The 17,875-nt window shown below is 36.7% G+C and overlaps 1 protein-coding gene across 1 annotated transcript in view; it reads right to left on the bottom strand.

Moving 5' to 3' along the window:
- Positions 1 to 4,605: 4,605 nt before the first annotated feature.
- Positions 4,606 to 17,875, bottom strand: part of LOC139693864 (uncharacterized) — a 73,786-nt gene continuing 60,516 nt past the window's right edge. Inside the window, exons 3-5 of the mRNA XM_071592173.1 lie at positions 8,762 to 8,878; positions 7,995 to 8,128; positions 4,606 to 5,716 (exon numbers count right to left, since the gene is read on the bottom strand). Coding sequence (XP_071448274.1) covers positions 5,276 to 5,716; positions 7,995 to 8,128; positions 8,762 to 8,878 — 692 coding nt within the window. The 3' untranslated portion in view covers positions 4,606 to 5,275. The remainder of the gene's footprint in view (positions 5,717 to 7,994; positions 8,129 to 8,761; positions 8,879 to 17,875) is intronic.

Genomic DNA, 17,875 nt, shown 5'->3' with positions numbered 1-17,875 from the left:
GCCACTGAAACTGGATGAAAAGAGGTACGTTATTCCTAATTGTGTCATGCCACCCAATTGACCAGACTGTGAAATCATGCACACAGGTAATTCCAATTTTTTTTTAAGTTACAACAAATGTTCTCCGGTTACTGTAAGCAGAGAGGTGTTCCTTCCAGCCTGAAATAAGGATGAAGAGGAGCATGTATTGTGGAAGTTAATATGATGACAAATCTGCGCAACATAAATCCCTCTGTAAAGAAAATTGTCCAAAAACGGTCAAGGGTGATTGCCCCCTCTGGGTATAATCACACCCCTAGCAAGGAATGAGAGGACCACCCCACTGGAGCAGCCCACCCCCACCTTGAGACACCTATCACCATGGCAGGTGCCCCCTATCCCTCACCATCTTCTGTAGTGGAACAACACACAGCCCATATCATTATGTGAAACTCCAGGATTGCTGGTCCTTGGTGCCCCTCAGAGGAGGTTTGTTTCTACTGACAGTAACGAGGCCAAAATTGAACAATGGTGGAGACATGACTCGGGGATAGGCAGTAAAGTTATTTTCCAGACTGGCAAAATTGTTGCTGCATTAATTTAGTACATCGTCTTAACCTTCCCTTTCAATGATACTCATCCATTTAAGAATGCAAAGTAAAGTAATATATTTTTATGTAGAAAGAAGAAAATAAAGGTATTTTTACAAAATTTTTATCAAAGTAGTCATTTTTCCATTTGACAATTACCCTTTGATTAATTAGAATGATTTCATATTTCATTACCCATCACATCTTCTTTACTTGTTAAATATCTGACTTAAAGGAATGAAGATGGAATATGATGTGTTCTGCACCTTTGCGAACCAAAATAACTTGGAACACTGGTTCAAATAGGGTTTATTTCCTCAGGTGATAAAAGCACAGTACTAATGGGCTTAGCAAGATGCATAAGTAAGTGATGCACTGGCTTTTGCATATGAATTAGTGCATTGTGAAAACCATAGTTTAGCATGCAATGAGAGAGTTTAAACCCTTAGGGAGAGAAATAAACTCTGAAGAGGAGTTTAAAGATGATACAGTGGATTCAGATTTATTACAATAAGGCTTAGTTGGGTAAAAATATATATGATAAAAAATCGATATATAAATATATTTTCGGAAAAAATAAAAAAAAGAATAAATTAGTATTGTAAAATGTTAATTTACTGTGTTTTGAACTTGACCTTTGGAATAATCGATCTATATATGGTAAGTTTTATAATGCAGGATATGAGTATTACACTGCATGCTAAAGAAAATGTAAGGGGAAGTTGTACGTAGTTTGCTTAAGTTAATGGAGGTGAGAATTTGATAATGACTGATGAAGTAATGGTTTGTTTAATGCACTTTTGTAGATGTGTAAAAAGAATATGGTTGTCATGGATTGTAAATTGAAAAACATGAACACATTGCGTGTCAGTCAGTCAATATGCTTAGGAAATAGTGTCCGTGCAAAGCAAAATGAGAGGTGTACGAGCAGGTGGCTACTGTGGATATGATAAGAGAGACAAGATGGTGTGTGTAAGAAGCATGGAGGAGGTGAACCAGGCTCTCTGTGGTGCACCCCTGACAGGGGTTTGGTTTGCTGTATCAGTAATATGGCAAAAATGATAGTAGGTCGAAAGAAGTCACGGCTCTGGGTGGCTCCCCCTACCAATCCCTCCCTCTCTTGAGGATCCGCCATCACCCATTACAGTCCTCTCCCCCTCGTCACCTCCCCATATCTCCCCCTTGTGGAACAGCAACCGCGTCTTTCAAGTGGCAGGGGGGTGGTAGCCATCGTCGATGGATTCCCTGGCAAATATTCAAACCCTATGCATCATCATCTCCCAGTTTAATCCCATGCCATCCAACTCTTTCTTTATCCCCTCAGTGAGTATCATCCACCATTGAAAACTCATCTTCCTAATCTTATTCTCATTTTTCCAATAACCAAAGTAATGTGCCATATGTCATGCCATATGCCATGTGTCTATAACATGTTTTGTACACAAAATCATTTGATATTGAACACTTAATACATATTGTCGAAAGAAAATTTACAGCAGAGAATTGTAGTTCCTCAGACCATTGCATAAACCATTAGGAGAAAGAAATGGCAAAACCCCACTGCTATATCTCCCCTATCCTCTATACATCCCATATATACATATAATTATATATATATATATATATATATATATATATATATATATATATATATATATATATATATATATATATATATATATATATATATATAAAATCTCTCTCCTCTTCACAGCTATCATGCAATTAATGTGACTCAAATTAATTGTTATTATTTTTGATATACTAATATTTTGGAGTAAGATTCATTAAATATTAAACATAACCATCTCACCAAGCATTGAAACATGCTCCATGAGAAAAGAAAACTGGGGAAATAAATGGTTCCAAATGTGTGGTTGGTAAGTAAATTTACTTAAAAGATATTGGAAAGAATGAATGACACCTTGCTTGCCTGCTTATTACAAGATTGAGTGCATTAAAACTTAAATAAATTTATTTGGATACTTTGGGTGCGCGTTATACATAAGGTGCGCGTTATCGATGGGAAAATACGGTACCGTGCGCGGTATCTATTAAAATTCACGAAAACTAAAATGTTCTGGGTGCGCGTTATACATAAGGTGCACGTTAGACGAGGTGCGCGTTATACATTGGGTGCGCGTTATCGATGGGAAAATACTGTACCGTGCGCGGTATCTATTAAAATTCATGAAAACTAAAATGTTCTGGGTGCGCGTTATACATTAGGTGCGCGTTATACATTAGGTGCACGTTAGACATAAGGTGCGCGTTATACATTAGGTGCGCGTTATCGATGGGAAAATACGGTACCGTGCGCGGTATCTATTAAAATTCATGAAAACTACAATGTTCTGGGGGCGCGTTATACATTAGGTGCGCGTTATTCATTAGGAGCGCTTTATACATTGGGTGCGCGTTATACATAAGGTGCGCTTTATACATTAGGTGCGCGTTATACATAAGGTAAGGTATATATATATTACGTGTGTGTGTGTGTGTGTATATATATATATATATATATATATATATATATATATATATATATATATATATATATATATATATATATTATTTTTTTTTTAAAGATTTTTTTAAATTTCCATTACATAATGAGCATCATCAATTTTTGGCCATTCAAACATTTATGTATAGATAACGTGTGCGTTATCGATGGGAAAATACGATATTTTAATTCTTCCAAAATACAAAAGTTTTGTTAATTTCAAGGCTATCATATCACTTCTTCCATTTCTTGAGTAGATTGGTCATCATATACATAAAATAACATATGAGATTCAAGTGCTTTAAATAATTTTATTATATAGGTAAAATACACTGGTAAATATATTGATGTACTTAATTAGGGAATCAACATGCTTATTGGCACCTAGTCCCACCCCTTCATCTTATTCATAGCTAAGCAGGTACATGTGTCTCCATTGAAGATGTTAGTATTTTCCTCTTAATTGGATAGCATAATTTAATAGTAGGCTATTATTGCTTATACCAACAGCCTTGCTTTATCTTGAATACTTGTAATAAACCTTCATGAATTGATTTTAATAAATACAGTTTTCTACCTCTATAATTTTATATATTTCTTTATATTACTATAACATTTTATAATAATGATATACCTTCATTTCAGATAATTCAAGGTCAACTTTCTATTTATTTTTACAACCTTATAAAACTATATGTGAGAAAATAAAGATTTATTTTTGTGGCATTAATTAAACTTTGGTCAGGCACTGTCTTTTTTGCATAAAAGGAATTTGTCATCCATTTGACATATTCTTCTACATTTTTTAACTCTTGTGAATAATTCTCAATGCATAATTAATTAAGTCATCCTAGGTATCCATTGCTGATTAATTGTTCCAGAGGTAGGTACATACGAGGGTCATCCGGAAAGTAGTACCCGTTCGTGCCGCATGAAGTGCTGACGACGCGAGTAGCCGCTGGACGAGGTCAGATAGCTTCAGTGGCTTGTCTGCCTTCTCTGAGCCAAGTTGCGTGACGCTAGCATTGCCTGTGTTGTTTCTGTGATTGTTTACAATGTTTAAAAAAATTGAGAACGCCGCCAGTTGTGAAGTGAGGGCAGTGATTAAATTCCTCAATGCAAGAAACGTTCGCCCATGTGATATTCATCGCCAATTAAAGGAGGTGTATGGAGACAATGTAATGGACGAGTCGTCTGTTCGGCGGTGGCGTCGCAACTTCAACATGGGGAGGGGGAACACACACGACGATGAGCGTTCGGGGAGACTGTCTGTCATTACAGACCAACTGGTGAGCTCAGTTGACGAATTCGTGAGGAACGATCGGCGCGTCACAATTGATGACATCTGTGAGCATTTTCCCAATGTTTCTCGAACAATTGTTCATGAAATTGTTAAACACCATCTGCATTATGCAAAACTTTGTGCAAGATGGGTCCCTCGCGTATCTCAATGAGCTGGCGGCGAAGGACTATGCAGCAGGAATACAGAAACTTGTCACACGTTATGACAAATGCCTTAATTTGCTTGGAGATTATGTTGAGAAGTAGTTTAAAGTATCCTCTTTCAAATAAAATTTTTTATGTTTGTTAATATTTACTTTTGTGTCTTTATTTCACGACCGGGTACTACTTTCCGGATGACCCTCGTATATATATATTAGGAAAATTAAATGCAAACAGTTTCCATTAAAATTTCTTTTTAACATACCTATTCATATGTTTTTAAAGCACTTTCATGTATAATGGCCCCAACACAACAAAATCTGGATGAGTATTTGCTTATTCAATAATATTTAATATCAAAGGTGGGTTTTAGTTTGTCTTCTGAATACAATGACCATTGCTACAGTGAATAGATAACATATTTTAGGATGAAATGAACAATATTGATTACAACTGAGTATAAATATTTTTACTAATGTTACATACTTGAATAATATTTCAGCTGAAGTACATTGCTATAATTTAAATATAACCATGCATAGTTCTTTAACTTAATATAATCAATGAACAACTTAATATAATTCTGATTACATGCTTAAGTAAGAAGATACATACCAAAATTATAAATGCTTGTAAAAAAATAACTAAAAAATACCATTTCAAATACTTTCATTGGTCTTACGATGAAAGCAAAGTGATATGCATAAAAATTAATTTGGTATACAGACTCATTTTCCTTTCCTCCTTTCATAAAATCTCATATTTCAACTTTTGGTGGTGCAGATGGCATTCCACTGAGGCTACGCATTTGTCCTTTCCTGACCATATTACCCTTCCGGGGCAGCGATTCAAATGATGATGTTGAAGTGTATGGTGATGGACAAACATCCTCCCACACTGCAATAGGAGGTTGAGGGGGAGGAGAAGGTGCTGGTGGGAAAAGGTGCACTGGCCTATAGACTGATATGTAACCATTCATTCTTTCTACTCTCATTCTCTGTGCAAAATCCAGTAGCCTTAAGTGATGCTCAGGGGTGGCAGCCCCAGTGCTGCATTCAGCCAACACTACATACATGAACAAGTGAGCTTCTGTTCCTTGGCGGAGGAAGAAACGTATGCAAGAAAGTCCAAGTGATGCTGGAAGATACAGTTCAATTGACCTCACTCCTGTCCATTCCTTCCATGTCTCAACCATGAGCTGAAGAAGAAAAGAAGCAGGAAAGTACCATTAATTAAGAAGCATAAATTTAGCAAAATCTGAATTTCATTTTTTGGTTCAGCACATTAGAAGTAATATGATTTGAGATACTTCTCCACATTTTGAACTTAAAATGAACCATGTTTCCTGCATAAAATGAAGCAAAGAGACAAAAATGTTGTTAGATAACACAGAGGAAGTTGCCATAATGATTGAACAAGAAATGTAGATACAATAGAAAAGTTTTTCTTTCTCCTTTATTCTACCTCACAGAGGATTTCAGGGACATGTGGTCCACCAGAAGTATTCCTCATACAAAATGTTGCAAAATTCTGGGATGAAATATGTAATGTAACTATCTGAAATGTTTGACCAACTACTTAAAAAGGGTTGCCCCTTTAGTTTTGTAAATTAGACTATGACTCAGTTAAATTTTATCATCTGAAAAGCAAATTGATTTCATTGCCTTATTCTCTGCTTTCACACCAACTTCCAATCCTTCCTGTGAATCACTCACCACACACCCAGTATATAGATGCAAACATTAATGGTCAAAATAGTGGCTTTTATGAAGACAGCTCCCGTTTTAGTTAGCTAAGGTGGCCGTGGCCATTATAGGGGGAGATGGTGTGAAAAGTGTTAATGGTCATTTGAATCACAGGAAGATAGCAGTGCCAAAGTAGAGTCCATGATCAAGTGATCAGGCTTTGACTTAGGCATCTCTCCATGTTCCAAGTGTAAACAGTATCTTTACCACACTAACCTTCTTTTAATGGTCACTGAATTAACCAAAATGCTGGCAGAGGAGCTGTCTTCATGTAAACCACTTTATCAACTAATGGATATTTCATCAATAAACTAAAAGTACCATATTTTCCCATTGATGATGTGTATGTTATCTAAACAATAATGTTCAGATGATCGAAAAAATGATGATATATAATGTATACATATATATATATATATATATATATATATATATACATACATATACACATAAATACATACATACATATATATATATATGTATGTATTTATGTGTATATGTATATATATATATATATATATATATATATATATATATATATATATATATATATATATATATATATATATATATATATATATATATATATATATATGTATTTATGTGTATATGTATGTGTGTATATATATATATATATATATATAATACACAGTAACACACAATATAGAAACACAAAAAAAGAAGAGCACTCACAAGTTATTTCTTGATATTTCGACGGAAACACTCCGTCTTCATCTGAAGATATAGAAGTGGTCATTACTTCTATATCTTCAGATGAAGACGGAGTGTTTCCGTCGAAATATCAAGAAATAACTTGTGAGTGTTCTTCTTTTTTTGTGTTTCTATATTGTGTGTTACTGTGTATTGTACTATTCGGCACTTCCATGTTACGTCTACGAAAGCATATATATATATATATATATATATATATACCTGAGGCGCCCATTATCAATGGGAAAATACGGTATTTCAGCCAATTCATCAAGTCAAACCAGTTAACTCATTTCATCATTAATGCCCATGGAAAAATACTATTTTAAAAATTACTGTAATAGAGGACTTTTAAACATTATTAGAAACCTTCAACAATAATTCCTCGATATCAGTGATCATTCTGATTCCCCACCTCCTATCCTTATGCTAAATATTATAAGCTGAGATTTTGAATGACAAAGCAATCAGGGTTTTAGTCAATTCATACCAGCCATACAAGGCTGTATATAAAAGGCACTCCAGGAAATGAGATTGAAAAAGATAACAAAGAGAGATAAATCCCCACACCTGGTTTTTAGTGAATTCAGTAACAGGTGTAGACATCTACTCTTTTAATTGGATGTCTACCTATTTCAGCAGTTCTTTTGATTTATGTAGGCATTAAATATTTAAATAGGGAATCCTAAAGGAAACATCTACAAAAATTAGCCCTGAATTGGTGGAAATCCACAAAATATTTTGTTGAACAACCAAACAGGCACATCTCTTACCATAATAGAGCCAGATTATTTTCCAGAAAATATTTATTTATTTTTATCCACCCCACAATACAATCATGTGGAGTGTCTTAAATTATTGCCGAAAGTATTCAGAATAGAAAAATAGTTCCATGAAGTGTAGGGTGTCAGGTGTTTCCATATTTGATGAGTCTCAGAAATGGAGTGGTTTCCAGTCTGTGCCCATCCAAAACTACCTTAAATTATGGACAACCAAATAATAATAATATTACACAAATACCTGGTCAAAACTCCTGTCAAGGCTCTTGAAACCTATTAGAATATAGCCTTTGGAGTCAGTATTTTCAGTATGAACAGAAGTCGAAGCTGCTGGCTCCCTATCAACGTGGACTTTTCGTACTTCTCTATAGAGCCCTGAAAGGAAATGACCATTATAAACATTAAATTATGGAAATAATGAACTGTTGTTGACTTGTTAGCTTTGAAGCTAATTGCTACAAATTTAAAATAATGTCATAGAAATACTCGTAAACATTGTACAAAGGTATTGTGTCTCACAAGAAAATGTGAAGATGATTGCAAGTTGAAAAATATGTCAGAATTCATCCATCATAAATGATGTTTATCATAAAAATGTTTGGTAAATTTTTGTCAGATAAATCTCAAAAATTATAAAATTTTCCAAGGGGAGAAATATTTTTTGGGATTTCAATTTTATGGTGCCATCAAGTTAATTCATTAGTCACCAATAATCAGTAAATAATTATATTTCATTTATAAATTTTCTTTAAGATTCAAGTGTCTTTCAAGTGGCAGATTCATCCCAAATGTATTTGGTCAGTCAAATTTTATTCTAATCTTTAGTGACAGGTGATAAATAAATTTGTAAAAAAATTCAATTTTTGAAATGCATATAAAATTTTTAGTTGCTTGTTTTTAAACTAAAATTTCTGAAATGTCATTTAAGTTACAATTGAAATTAGCCTACAGCTACTTCAAATGAAAATTACCATATTTTTAATATTTCTGAATCCATTGTATGCTCACCTTGATGTAATACGAATTCATCTCCCAGTGGGATGTCTACATTATCCTTGAAAAGCCTTTGCTGTATTCTTCGTATAGCATCAGGGTGATCGGTTAAGTGGATAACTGGGAACAGCACTGTAAAAAACCCATAGAATTAATATCATTTTTTATCAACAAATAATTTAACATTTTATATTACAAATCACCGCATTTTCCCATTCATAGTTCTCTTGAACATGTTTTGATGATACACATCTGTGTGTATATGTATACACACACATATATATATATATATATATATATATATATATATATATATATATATATATATATATATATATATATATATATGTATATATATATGTATATATATATATATGTATGTATATATATATTTAGTTCCTATTCCGAAAAAGGTAAAGGCCACGTCATGTCAGGACTACAGGACAATTAGTTTGATATCCCACGCACCTAAAGTTGTTCTTAGGATCATAAACAAAAGGATAGAGAGTAGGGCAAATGATTACTTAGGCGATGATCAGTTTGGGTTTAGGAAGGGGAGAGGTACATGTGATGCCATTGCAGTAATGAGATTATTAATCGAGAGGAATATAGAACACAATCAGGAGGTATTTACCTGTTTCGTTGATTTCGAAAAAGCGTTTGATAGAGTGAATTGGAAAAAAATAATGAGTATTCTGCAGAAAATAGGAATAGATTGGAGGGAAAGGAGGCTAATCCGCAACCTGTACATGTCTCAGACTGCTCAGGTGTGAGTGGGGAACGGGGAGTCCGGTTGGGCAGTGTTAGGAAGAGGTGTAAGGCAGGGTTGCCCATTATCACCGTTGCTGTTCAACCTGTATGCAGAGGAAATGATTAAAGAGGCATGGGAAGAACTGGAGGTAGGAATGAAAGTGGGCGGGGAATTTGTAAAATCAGTTAGGTTTGCTGATGACCAAGCTTTAGTTTATCAGTCAGCCAGGGGGTTGCAAGCATTGCTGAGTGAATTGGAAATTCAGTGCAACAGGCATGGGATGAGAATCAATATTAATAAAACAAAGGTTATGCGATTTTCTAGAAAAGGAAAAGGCCAAGCTTAACATTAGAATAGGAGGGCAAAAACTAGAGCAGGTAGAACAGTTTACGTATCTCGGTAGTGTTTTGGACCAACACGGTCAAAGTAGTAGGGACGTAAGGAGAAGAATTGTGCTTGGCAAAGAGGCTTTCACAAGGAGGAGGGAGTTGATGACAGGGGCGTTGAGTAAGGACATTAAGAAAAGACTCATAAAAACTTTGATATGGAGCGTAGCTATGTACGGCAGGGAAACGTGGTCCTTGAAGCAGGAGGATAGACGTAGACTGGAGGCTTTTGAAATGTGGGTGTGGAGAAGAATGGAGAAGGTAAAATGGACAGAGAAGAAAACAAATGAGGAAGTACTTGGTATGGTGGGCGAAGAGAGGGGTTTGTTGGGAGAAATCCTATGGAGGCAGGAAAAGTGGATGAAGGGGTTATTGACCGGCAGTGGGATGTTGAAGACTGTAATAGAGGGGAGAATGTTAAGCAAACGAGGAAAGGGAAGGAACAGGATAGGGATGTTGGATGGGATGAAGGGAGGAAGAAAGAACTCAGAGACGAAGAGGGAAAGATGGACCTGATATAGAGTAGGATGATGGATTTTGTGTTTTGTTGGGAGTAATAAAATGTTTGTTTGGTGGTTGTGCCCATCCAAAAACCTACCTTAACCGGTAGATTACCTTAATAAAATATATATATATATATACATATATATATATATATATATATATATATATATATATATATATATATATATATATACATACATACATTCAAACACGAAATCCCGCCAAACGGCGAATAAATACTCATATATACAGAAACATATATAAGGAAAAGGGATAGGAACACATATAAAGGACGAACACAATAGAGGTGGGGAAGGCGGAATCGAACGGATCACAAGAGTAAAAATATTTCCTCAACCGGGACTCGAACACCGGATCTTTCCACTTGCCGGGCGGATGCTCTTAACCACTTGAGCTATCGAGGATATGTAATTTACCCTGAGATCCGTGCTCTTAACCACTTGAGCTATCGAGGATATGCAATTTACCCTGAGATCCGTGGGTCTTACCCTGAGACCCACGGATCTCAGGGTAAAGGGTATCATCATTTTTTTGATCATCTGAACATTTTTGTATAGATAACACGTGGATATCGATGAGAAAATACGGTACATAAATTTGGGTATGATACCCTAGTGGGAATAACAGTTGCCTGCTGAGTGGAAGGACTAGGTTAAATCAGGGGGGCTTTGGACACCCCCCCAACTTTACTCAAACTATGATATAAGATATATATGAATTTAATTTGTAGTTTTGTCACTTTGAAAGGGAGCATATATAAAAAAATCATTGTAACATACCATTGCATGCATGAATCATGAAAATAAAGATGGAACAAACAGCTTAGTACTCATAACTTTTACAGAAAATAAATCAAAATTAATAGTTCTGAACAAAGTCATTTCTTGATCACTTGAGATTTTTATTCATGAGGATTTACTATGCATTTATATTTAGGGGACATATCTCCCAGGGAAAGACAATTAGAAAGAAACTGGTATCTCTACCAGTTTGAATAATGTGTGAATTTTACAAGCCATAGGACCTGATATAAGCTCTTAGCATGAGCCCTGTGCATGAATTCTACATCTAGGGTGAGCTCTAACCTTATATTTTCCTTTGACCCAGATGAAGACTAAAACATGAACTTTTTTCACATCTTACTTAGATATAGTTGACCAAAATTTATGCAGCATGACATATTAAAATTCACATACCCCTGAGTTCATATTTATGCAGCCATTTTTTGGTGAAATTCCAAAAATGCAAAAATTAATTTGGAACATTTATGGTACACCATGGAATGGTTATGATATTAATCATTGAATTCAGCCTTGTTTCACACAAAATTTTAGTGGATTGAATAGAAGAATTTTCTAATTGTTATTTTGCATACTGATCTAATATCTAGAGGAAATGCTTCTTAATTACACAAGGCTTTTGTGAGGGTGAAGGGTGTGCCATTTTATTGCTTATCTGTATTGAGAGGCTCTATTTGTGCACACGTAACTCAGTTGAATGCTTGCATATACATGAGGTTCTGTATTACACTTAGGTACCTTGTTAGATATTTTATATCTACACTCATTTACTGCATCAATGCTGTCATATAACTTGAGTGACAGTGAAAAAAGGCAATAATCATATGATCACATGCTCTAATTTTATACATGAACTAATAAGATTGTTTTGCTGGCTATTTCAAATATCTCCATATATCACCATGAACTTGAAATTTTGGCTCCCTTCCTAACTGTATCCAAACAATTTGTGTACAAGGGCATCGTCAGGATATTATATTATGATCCAACTGGTTGGAAGTTAGATGATATATGTGAATTGGAATTAGCATCTGATTAACAGGGACATTTAAACGCCACTAGTTGAACTGGTGTGAAGAGTAGAACAAATATATCTTTATTGATCATCCTGAATGTGTCAATAGGTGGGCTCTTGGTAATATGTTTTACAAATGCTTCTAGAAGAAGGATTCATCAAAGGATGATGGTAAAGATTGACTTACTCTGGGCAAGGAGTTCAATGAAATTCGCTAGTGCTCAATGGAGCTCTGACTTAGGCGTTCCAACTTGGAGGTTCGGGATAAATTTATTCAAAACGGTAGGGACGGTAGGGTCACTTCAAACATGCCCCGAGCAGCCGCACGGCCATGAGTCACTCGTTCATTCATTCCTATAGTCGGTGCGGCGGTCCTTTACTTTCGCCGTGGTCCTGACCTTGACCACAAAAAAAATGCATTGAAGGGTCTCCAGCTGTAATGAGAGACGATCCAGTGAGATGTCTAGAGGACTTTGGATCCAGCCTCTACACTTCTCATTGCTCATAAATGGATGGTATTGCTCGAGAGAAGTCGAATTATTGAGCGTAGGTAGTTCGTTGGAGCCTCATCCTCGAGAAAAGAAGCAGTCATAATGAGGAGCGAAGTCGGAGGAAGATGATTAGGCGGAGCATCTGCGTCCATAGACCGCAGATTCCTGACTCATAAACTCGTTATCAAGGAAAGGTGAGATTCCACGCACCTTACGAGTATTATGCCATCGGCCTTCGATTCTTGCCTCCATCCACCGTCATCTTTCGTTCGAATTTGATTCCCACTCGTCTTCTGAGATGGAAAGAGAGAGGCGCGGTCTACCAGGGACACCAGAACCAACTAGTGTCTCCGATCAAAAAATTAAAAATGTAGTCATTGTGGGAGGCGTGTGCCGGCTGAGGTAACTGGCGACATCGGCGATACATAGACGTGGTTTAACGCGCGGGGATGATGCGACGGGTGCAACTCTCACCGCATATTTGCCAGCGCGGGAATGGAATGTGTACAGATATTCTATTCACTCATTAAGAAATCGGCTCCTTTGCGGGCAGGTGGCTTGCGCAGAGATTTATGATGGGGTTACGAATATCGTTTGGCGAACAGCGAAAGAGGTAACCGCGAAAATAAGCTGAATACATTAGCTTGAGTCCCTTAGTCAAGAGTTAGGGTCGGATCGTTGACTTGAAACATTCTCCAACTGCGGGCACCAAAAGTATAGGCGGAGAGAAACCCGGCGCCCTTAACTAAAGGCGCCCGGAAGTCCACAAGCTTTACGTTCCATCCAATAGGCGATTGAGTACAATCATAGATATCGGAATACCATTCACGCAATTTGTATGGCATCGAACTCGAAGATTCGGCGTGGGAAGCAAGCACATAACTCATTTAATCCATCTTTTGCACAACAAATAATACCTGTATACCTGTTACTTTTTAGATTTCGATTTAAAAAATATCGATGGTCGGAATTTTTTATGAGTGAGTAAAATATTTCTTCCATCGTTCACTATCGCGCATTTCCGAAGACAATGAAAAACATTATCATCCTCATTAAATTACTTCCACGATCTAGTAGTAAAACTTCATGGACCCGGAAATTACTTCAAGTAAATACTTAAGATAAAATACGTCAAATTGGCTCCTCATTAATAAATAACTGTAAAAGGAATATCTAAGCCGCTGTCACAAACTAATGGTTGTTTTTGTTTATTAGTTAAAGTCTCCATGGAAACCTTTTCAGTGGGGGCATTTGGGCCACGCAGGCCTATTTTCAAAAATGCACTGCAAGGTCATTCATTTTCTTGGCTTACAATGCAAAACAGTGCCATTCAACATAGATAGACATGCAAGGAAAATGGTATCAGGAGCTTGTGGGTGTCAATGTTAGTTTTAAGTGAGGAATGAATTTTAAAATCGGCAGGGTGAGAAAAGGCTCAGCTGAGACTACTGCGTCATATTCCGGCCCTGCATGCGGAAAGAGGGAAAGAAACATGAGCATGCCCAAGGAAAATATAAAGACTGGTAAGTCACACAAATTTTGAGTTTGATTGTGTACCTCATGCGAAAAAGAAAACTACGATGATTAGTTATGTATCAGAGAAAATTAACACAATATTTCTCATGTTGTCTATCGCTTAAGGTCGAAATTCCAAGAAGAGAGACATCACATATTGCTCGCGTTACCCTTGCCCGTATCAGTCTCAAGCTGTTTCAAGAGCAAGATCTAGATCTGCAGGTCCATGTAAGTACTCTTCAAAGTGTTATCTCCTAATTCTGAACTATGTAGACTGTATTTGCATCAATCTGAAATTATAGTTTGGACCAGAATGATAAGCATTCGGAAATATAATGCCAATTAGTATGGCCGTGAATGAAAGTCTCTTTTCCTTCAAATTGATTGGCTGAAATATTGGTATAGGTACATGGGAAGTATGCACGCGTTCAAAGAGCACCTCATGGGGAGTTTATAGCAATGGACTATGCCCGGAAACTTCTTACATAAGGGAAAAGTCTTGATGGGAAAAACTCGACTACAAGTAATTTAAAAAAAACGTAAACGGGAGCACGGACGAGCATAGATCTCGAGAACATCGTTAAAATCTGTATCCCATAGGACGTTTCTCTGAAATGATGTTCCATATGATAAACACTATACCTTTAAAGATACCAAGTGACAAAAATATGAGTAATCCACTGGCTAATATGTTTTAATCAGAATTATTTTTATCGGAAAATTATGAAAAATTCGAAGCTATATGCTTAATATTGATACACCCAATTCATCAATTATGTAAACCACAAAATATTACTTAGGAAAATAATGGAATACCCCTTTTTTTCAATATAGATATACGTTGAAGTTGAAACTAAATTTCATTTTTTAAAGACGTTTTTCATGCATAATAATTGGATGATCATGGGCCCAGGAGTTTCTCAAAATTATGTGCTAACATAACATGCGTCGAAAAACAGTCGTCCTTCATACGAGTAATCGCATTTAAAACATCGATTAATAATATTTTTTTAAAATCATATAAACTTCAAGACATGAGCGTCAAAATCGATGGCGATCGAGTTTAATTGTATGGTTCTGTGTGAGAAAACTATGATAGCTTAAGATCTTCATGAAACGAGTTCCGGTGAGGTGGAGCGGCCCAAGCAAAAGAAAATGGTTTCGCAAGGAATGATACATCGTGAGTGGGAAGCAAGGATTAATTTGAAAATCTCGTCAGGGTGAAGCGTTATATGATGTGTCACATGGATTTTGGAGAGTGAGTTTTACCCGTGGAACTCGTGCGTAGGTTTGGATAGCCCAGGTCCGAGGCAGTGATTTGGGCTCTAAGAAAACCGCTAAGATAAATTTTACATTTGGTTGAAGAGGAGGCTGGTGGGCGAACGGAGGAAAGGATAGAAAACGTGGGTTTGGAATGTATTACTTATGAGGTAGCGGCTTTCTAAAGGATGTGGACCGAGAAGAATAATAATTAAGCAGGGCAGGAAGACAATATGAATCTTAGGTTAAACGAAAGGGCTCAGTAAACATCATGAATTTACCACGGAAATAGTGGAGACGAAATAATAATTGAAATTTGAAAGGTGTTTACCCGTTGGTGGTTTTTAAGATAGATGAGAACGATAGGGACGATATGAATCAAAGCAAGGAAAACGTTGATTATTAGGTCAAAAGTAGGAGGAGGTGGGCAACCTAAATCAAACTCTAGAGAAATCAAAACAATGAACGGATTGGAACGATTTTCTTGTTGAGCTGGCCGGTTCATCTCGAAAAAAAAATAAGGATGTATCGAGCTGAAAATCGCGAGTGAAGTACCTTATTTAATGCAAATAAGCAACCACTTTAGTAAAATCTTCGTTCCACGGATCAGTGTTTATTAATCGATGCTAGCATAGCATTTAAAAGATACATGGAATCAAAATTTTCCCACCGTATGGATTCCATCACCGCTGAGTAAACATGGTATCAGAGCTCTTTTTGAAGGATGGCCTATATTACACGCAACATTAATTCGTGCCTATACTCAAGTGTCAAAGACAAATACAGCCACAGTCCACCGCGAAATGATGAAACCACTCCTGAATTCGTCTAATGCCAAACTATTTTGTGCATTCAAAATATTTCACTTCCATTATTTACTTTTCACGCCTCAACATGAAGTGTTTATTATTTATTCACGTCTCAGGTGGAAATATTTTTTTTATTTTAACAGCGGACCAGGATAATCCAATTTAGAGTACAAACGTTTCCTGAATACGTGAGTTTTTTTAATTACTTCTTTATATCTTCATACTTCACATTACTTCTGAGACAAAAACGGAAGACTCAGAATAGGAGAAGAGTAATGAAAAGAATGTAATTGAAAGAAAGATGTGACTGGAAGCAATGAGTGACTCCGCGTTGCTACTGGACAGCTGCCTCATAGCATGGAGTCTGAGGGCGTGAAGGTCGCTGCAATCACCCCTGCCCTCCCCAGTTGTCACTTCCGTCGAAATTTCTCTCGTTTAACCTTTTCTAGGAATAGGGCACGGGGTCCTATGATGCCCTCAGAAGATGCTGCGTGATGTTGACTCTTCCGTTCTAATTATTGTAATGCCACACCATTTCATTAAGTTTGGACAGTCGAGATACGAGTAGAATTTAAAAAAGAGACTCACGAATTATTAGTTTTAAATTTTATGTCTTCCCTCGCACAAACCGCCCCGAGCAAGGCTGTTGAATGAACTATGACGGTACCCTCTGAATTTTAATGACAAGCCAGTATTAACTCTTCAGGATCTCGGGGGCGCGCGCGGGTCACCAAAGATGAGTCGGGAGCATAGATTTTTAAAAAAATACCACGCCGACGTCTCGAAAGAAAGACCTTGTTAAAATCTGCCCTTCGAATGAGTAATTGAGCAATTGAATTCTTGATCCTTTTTCCCTTCTCTCACTTCCCTCTCCTTTCTCTTGTCTTATCTTTCTTTTTTCTCTCTCCCATCCCACACCGATTGTCCTTAGCCACCGAGGGGGTTTGCCCCCACACCTAATAGGGGTGGGCGCCACTGTTGCGGGAATGGAAAACTCGGGAAAGAAGCCAGGACGAGCGCGCTGCGCATGTTTTGAGACGTTCCAACTTGCTCAAGACATAACTTGGAAGATAATCGGAAACGAGATGTTACAAGGGAAGCATGTAATTCGTCAATCTTGCAATGTAAGGCGCTAAAGAGGAGACATGCAAAGGAATGCGTGAACCAAATGAAAGAATAATCAATGGGAATGCTGTGACAAAAAAATCCTAGGGTTACTGGCTCATGAAGGCCATGGAAAAATCTTTTACCCATTATGAAATGGATAATTAACTGCAAAATACTGGCAAATGAGTGATGGTTGAGTAAATCGAAGGTTATCATAGCAGAGAGTAAGTATTAGTAGATACGGTGCGTCGTTTTCTTGGCTGGAATTTTATGAAATAGTTGCAGGAACTGTCTAATAACTAGTTTTATGCCAGGTTTGACGACATCAAAGCACGACTATTACAGTGAAAAGTGAACTTTAAACATTTATTGGGACACACAGGAAACAATTCTTGTTGTCCTGTCAAGACAAGGGTCCAAAGTACATGCATGTATAACTGTGATGCATGCGTTAGTTACGTTGAATGGAG

The sequence above is a fragment of the Hetaerina americana genome, unplaced genomic scaffold, assembly GCF_022747635.1.
Source record: "Hetaerina americana unplaced genomic scaffold, ioHetAmer1.1.p SCAF_5, whole genome shotgun sequence".
In the NCBI taxonomy this organism is placed as follows: Eukaryota; Metazoa; Arthropoda; class Insecta; order Odonata; family Calopterygidae; genus Hetaerina; species Hetaerina americana.
The sequence above is the reverse complement of the archived record's forward strand: the minus strand, read 5'-3'. Positions and strand labels throughout refer to the sequence as shown.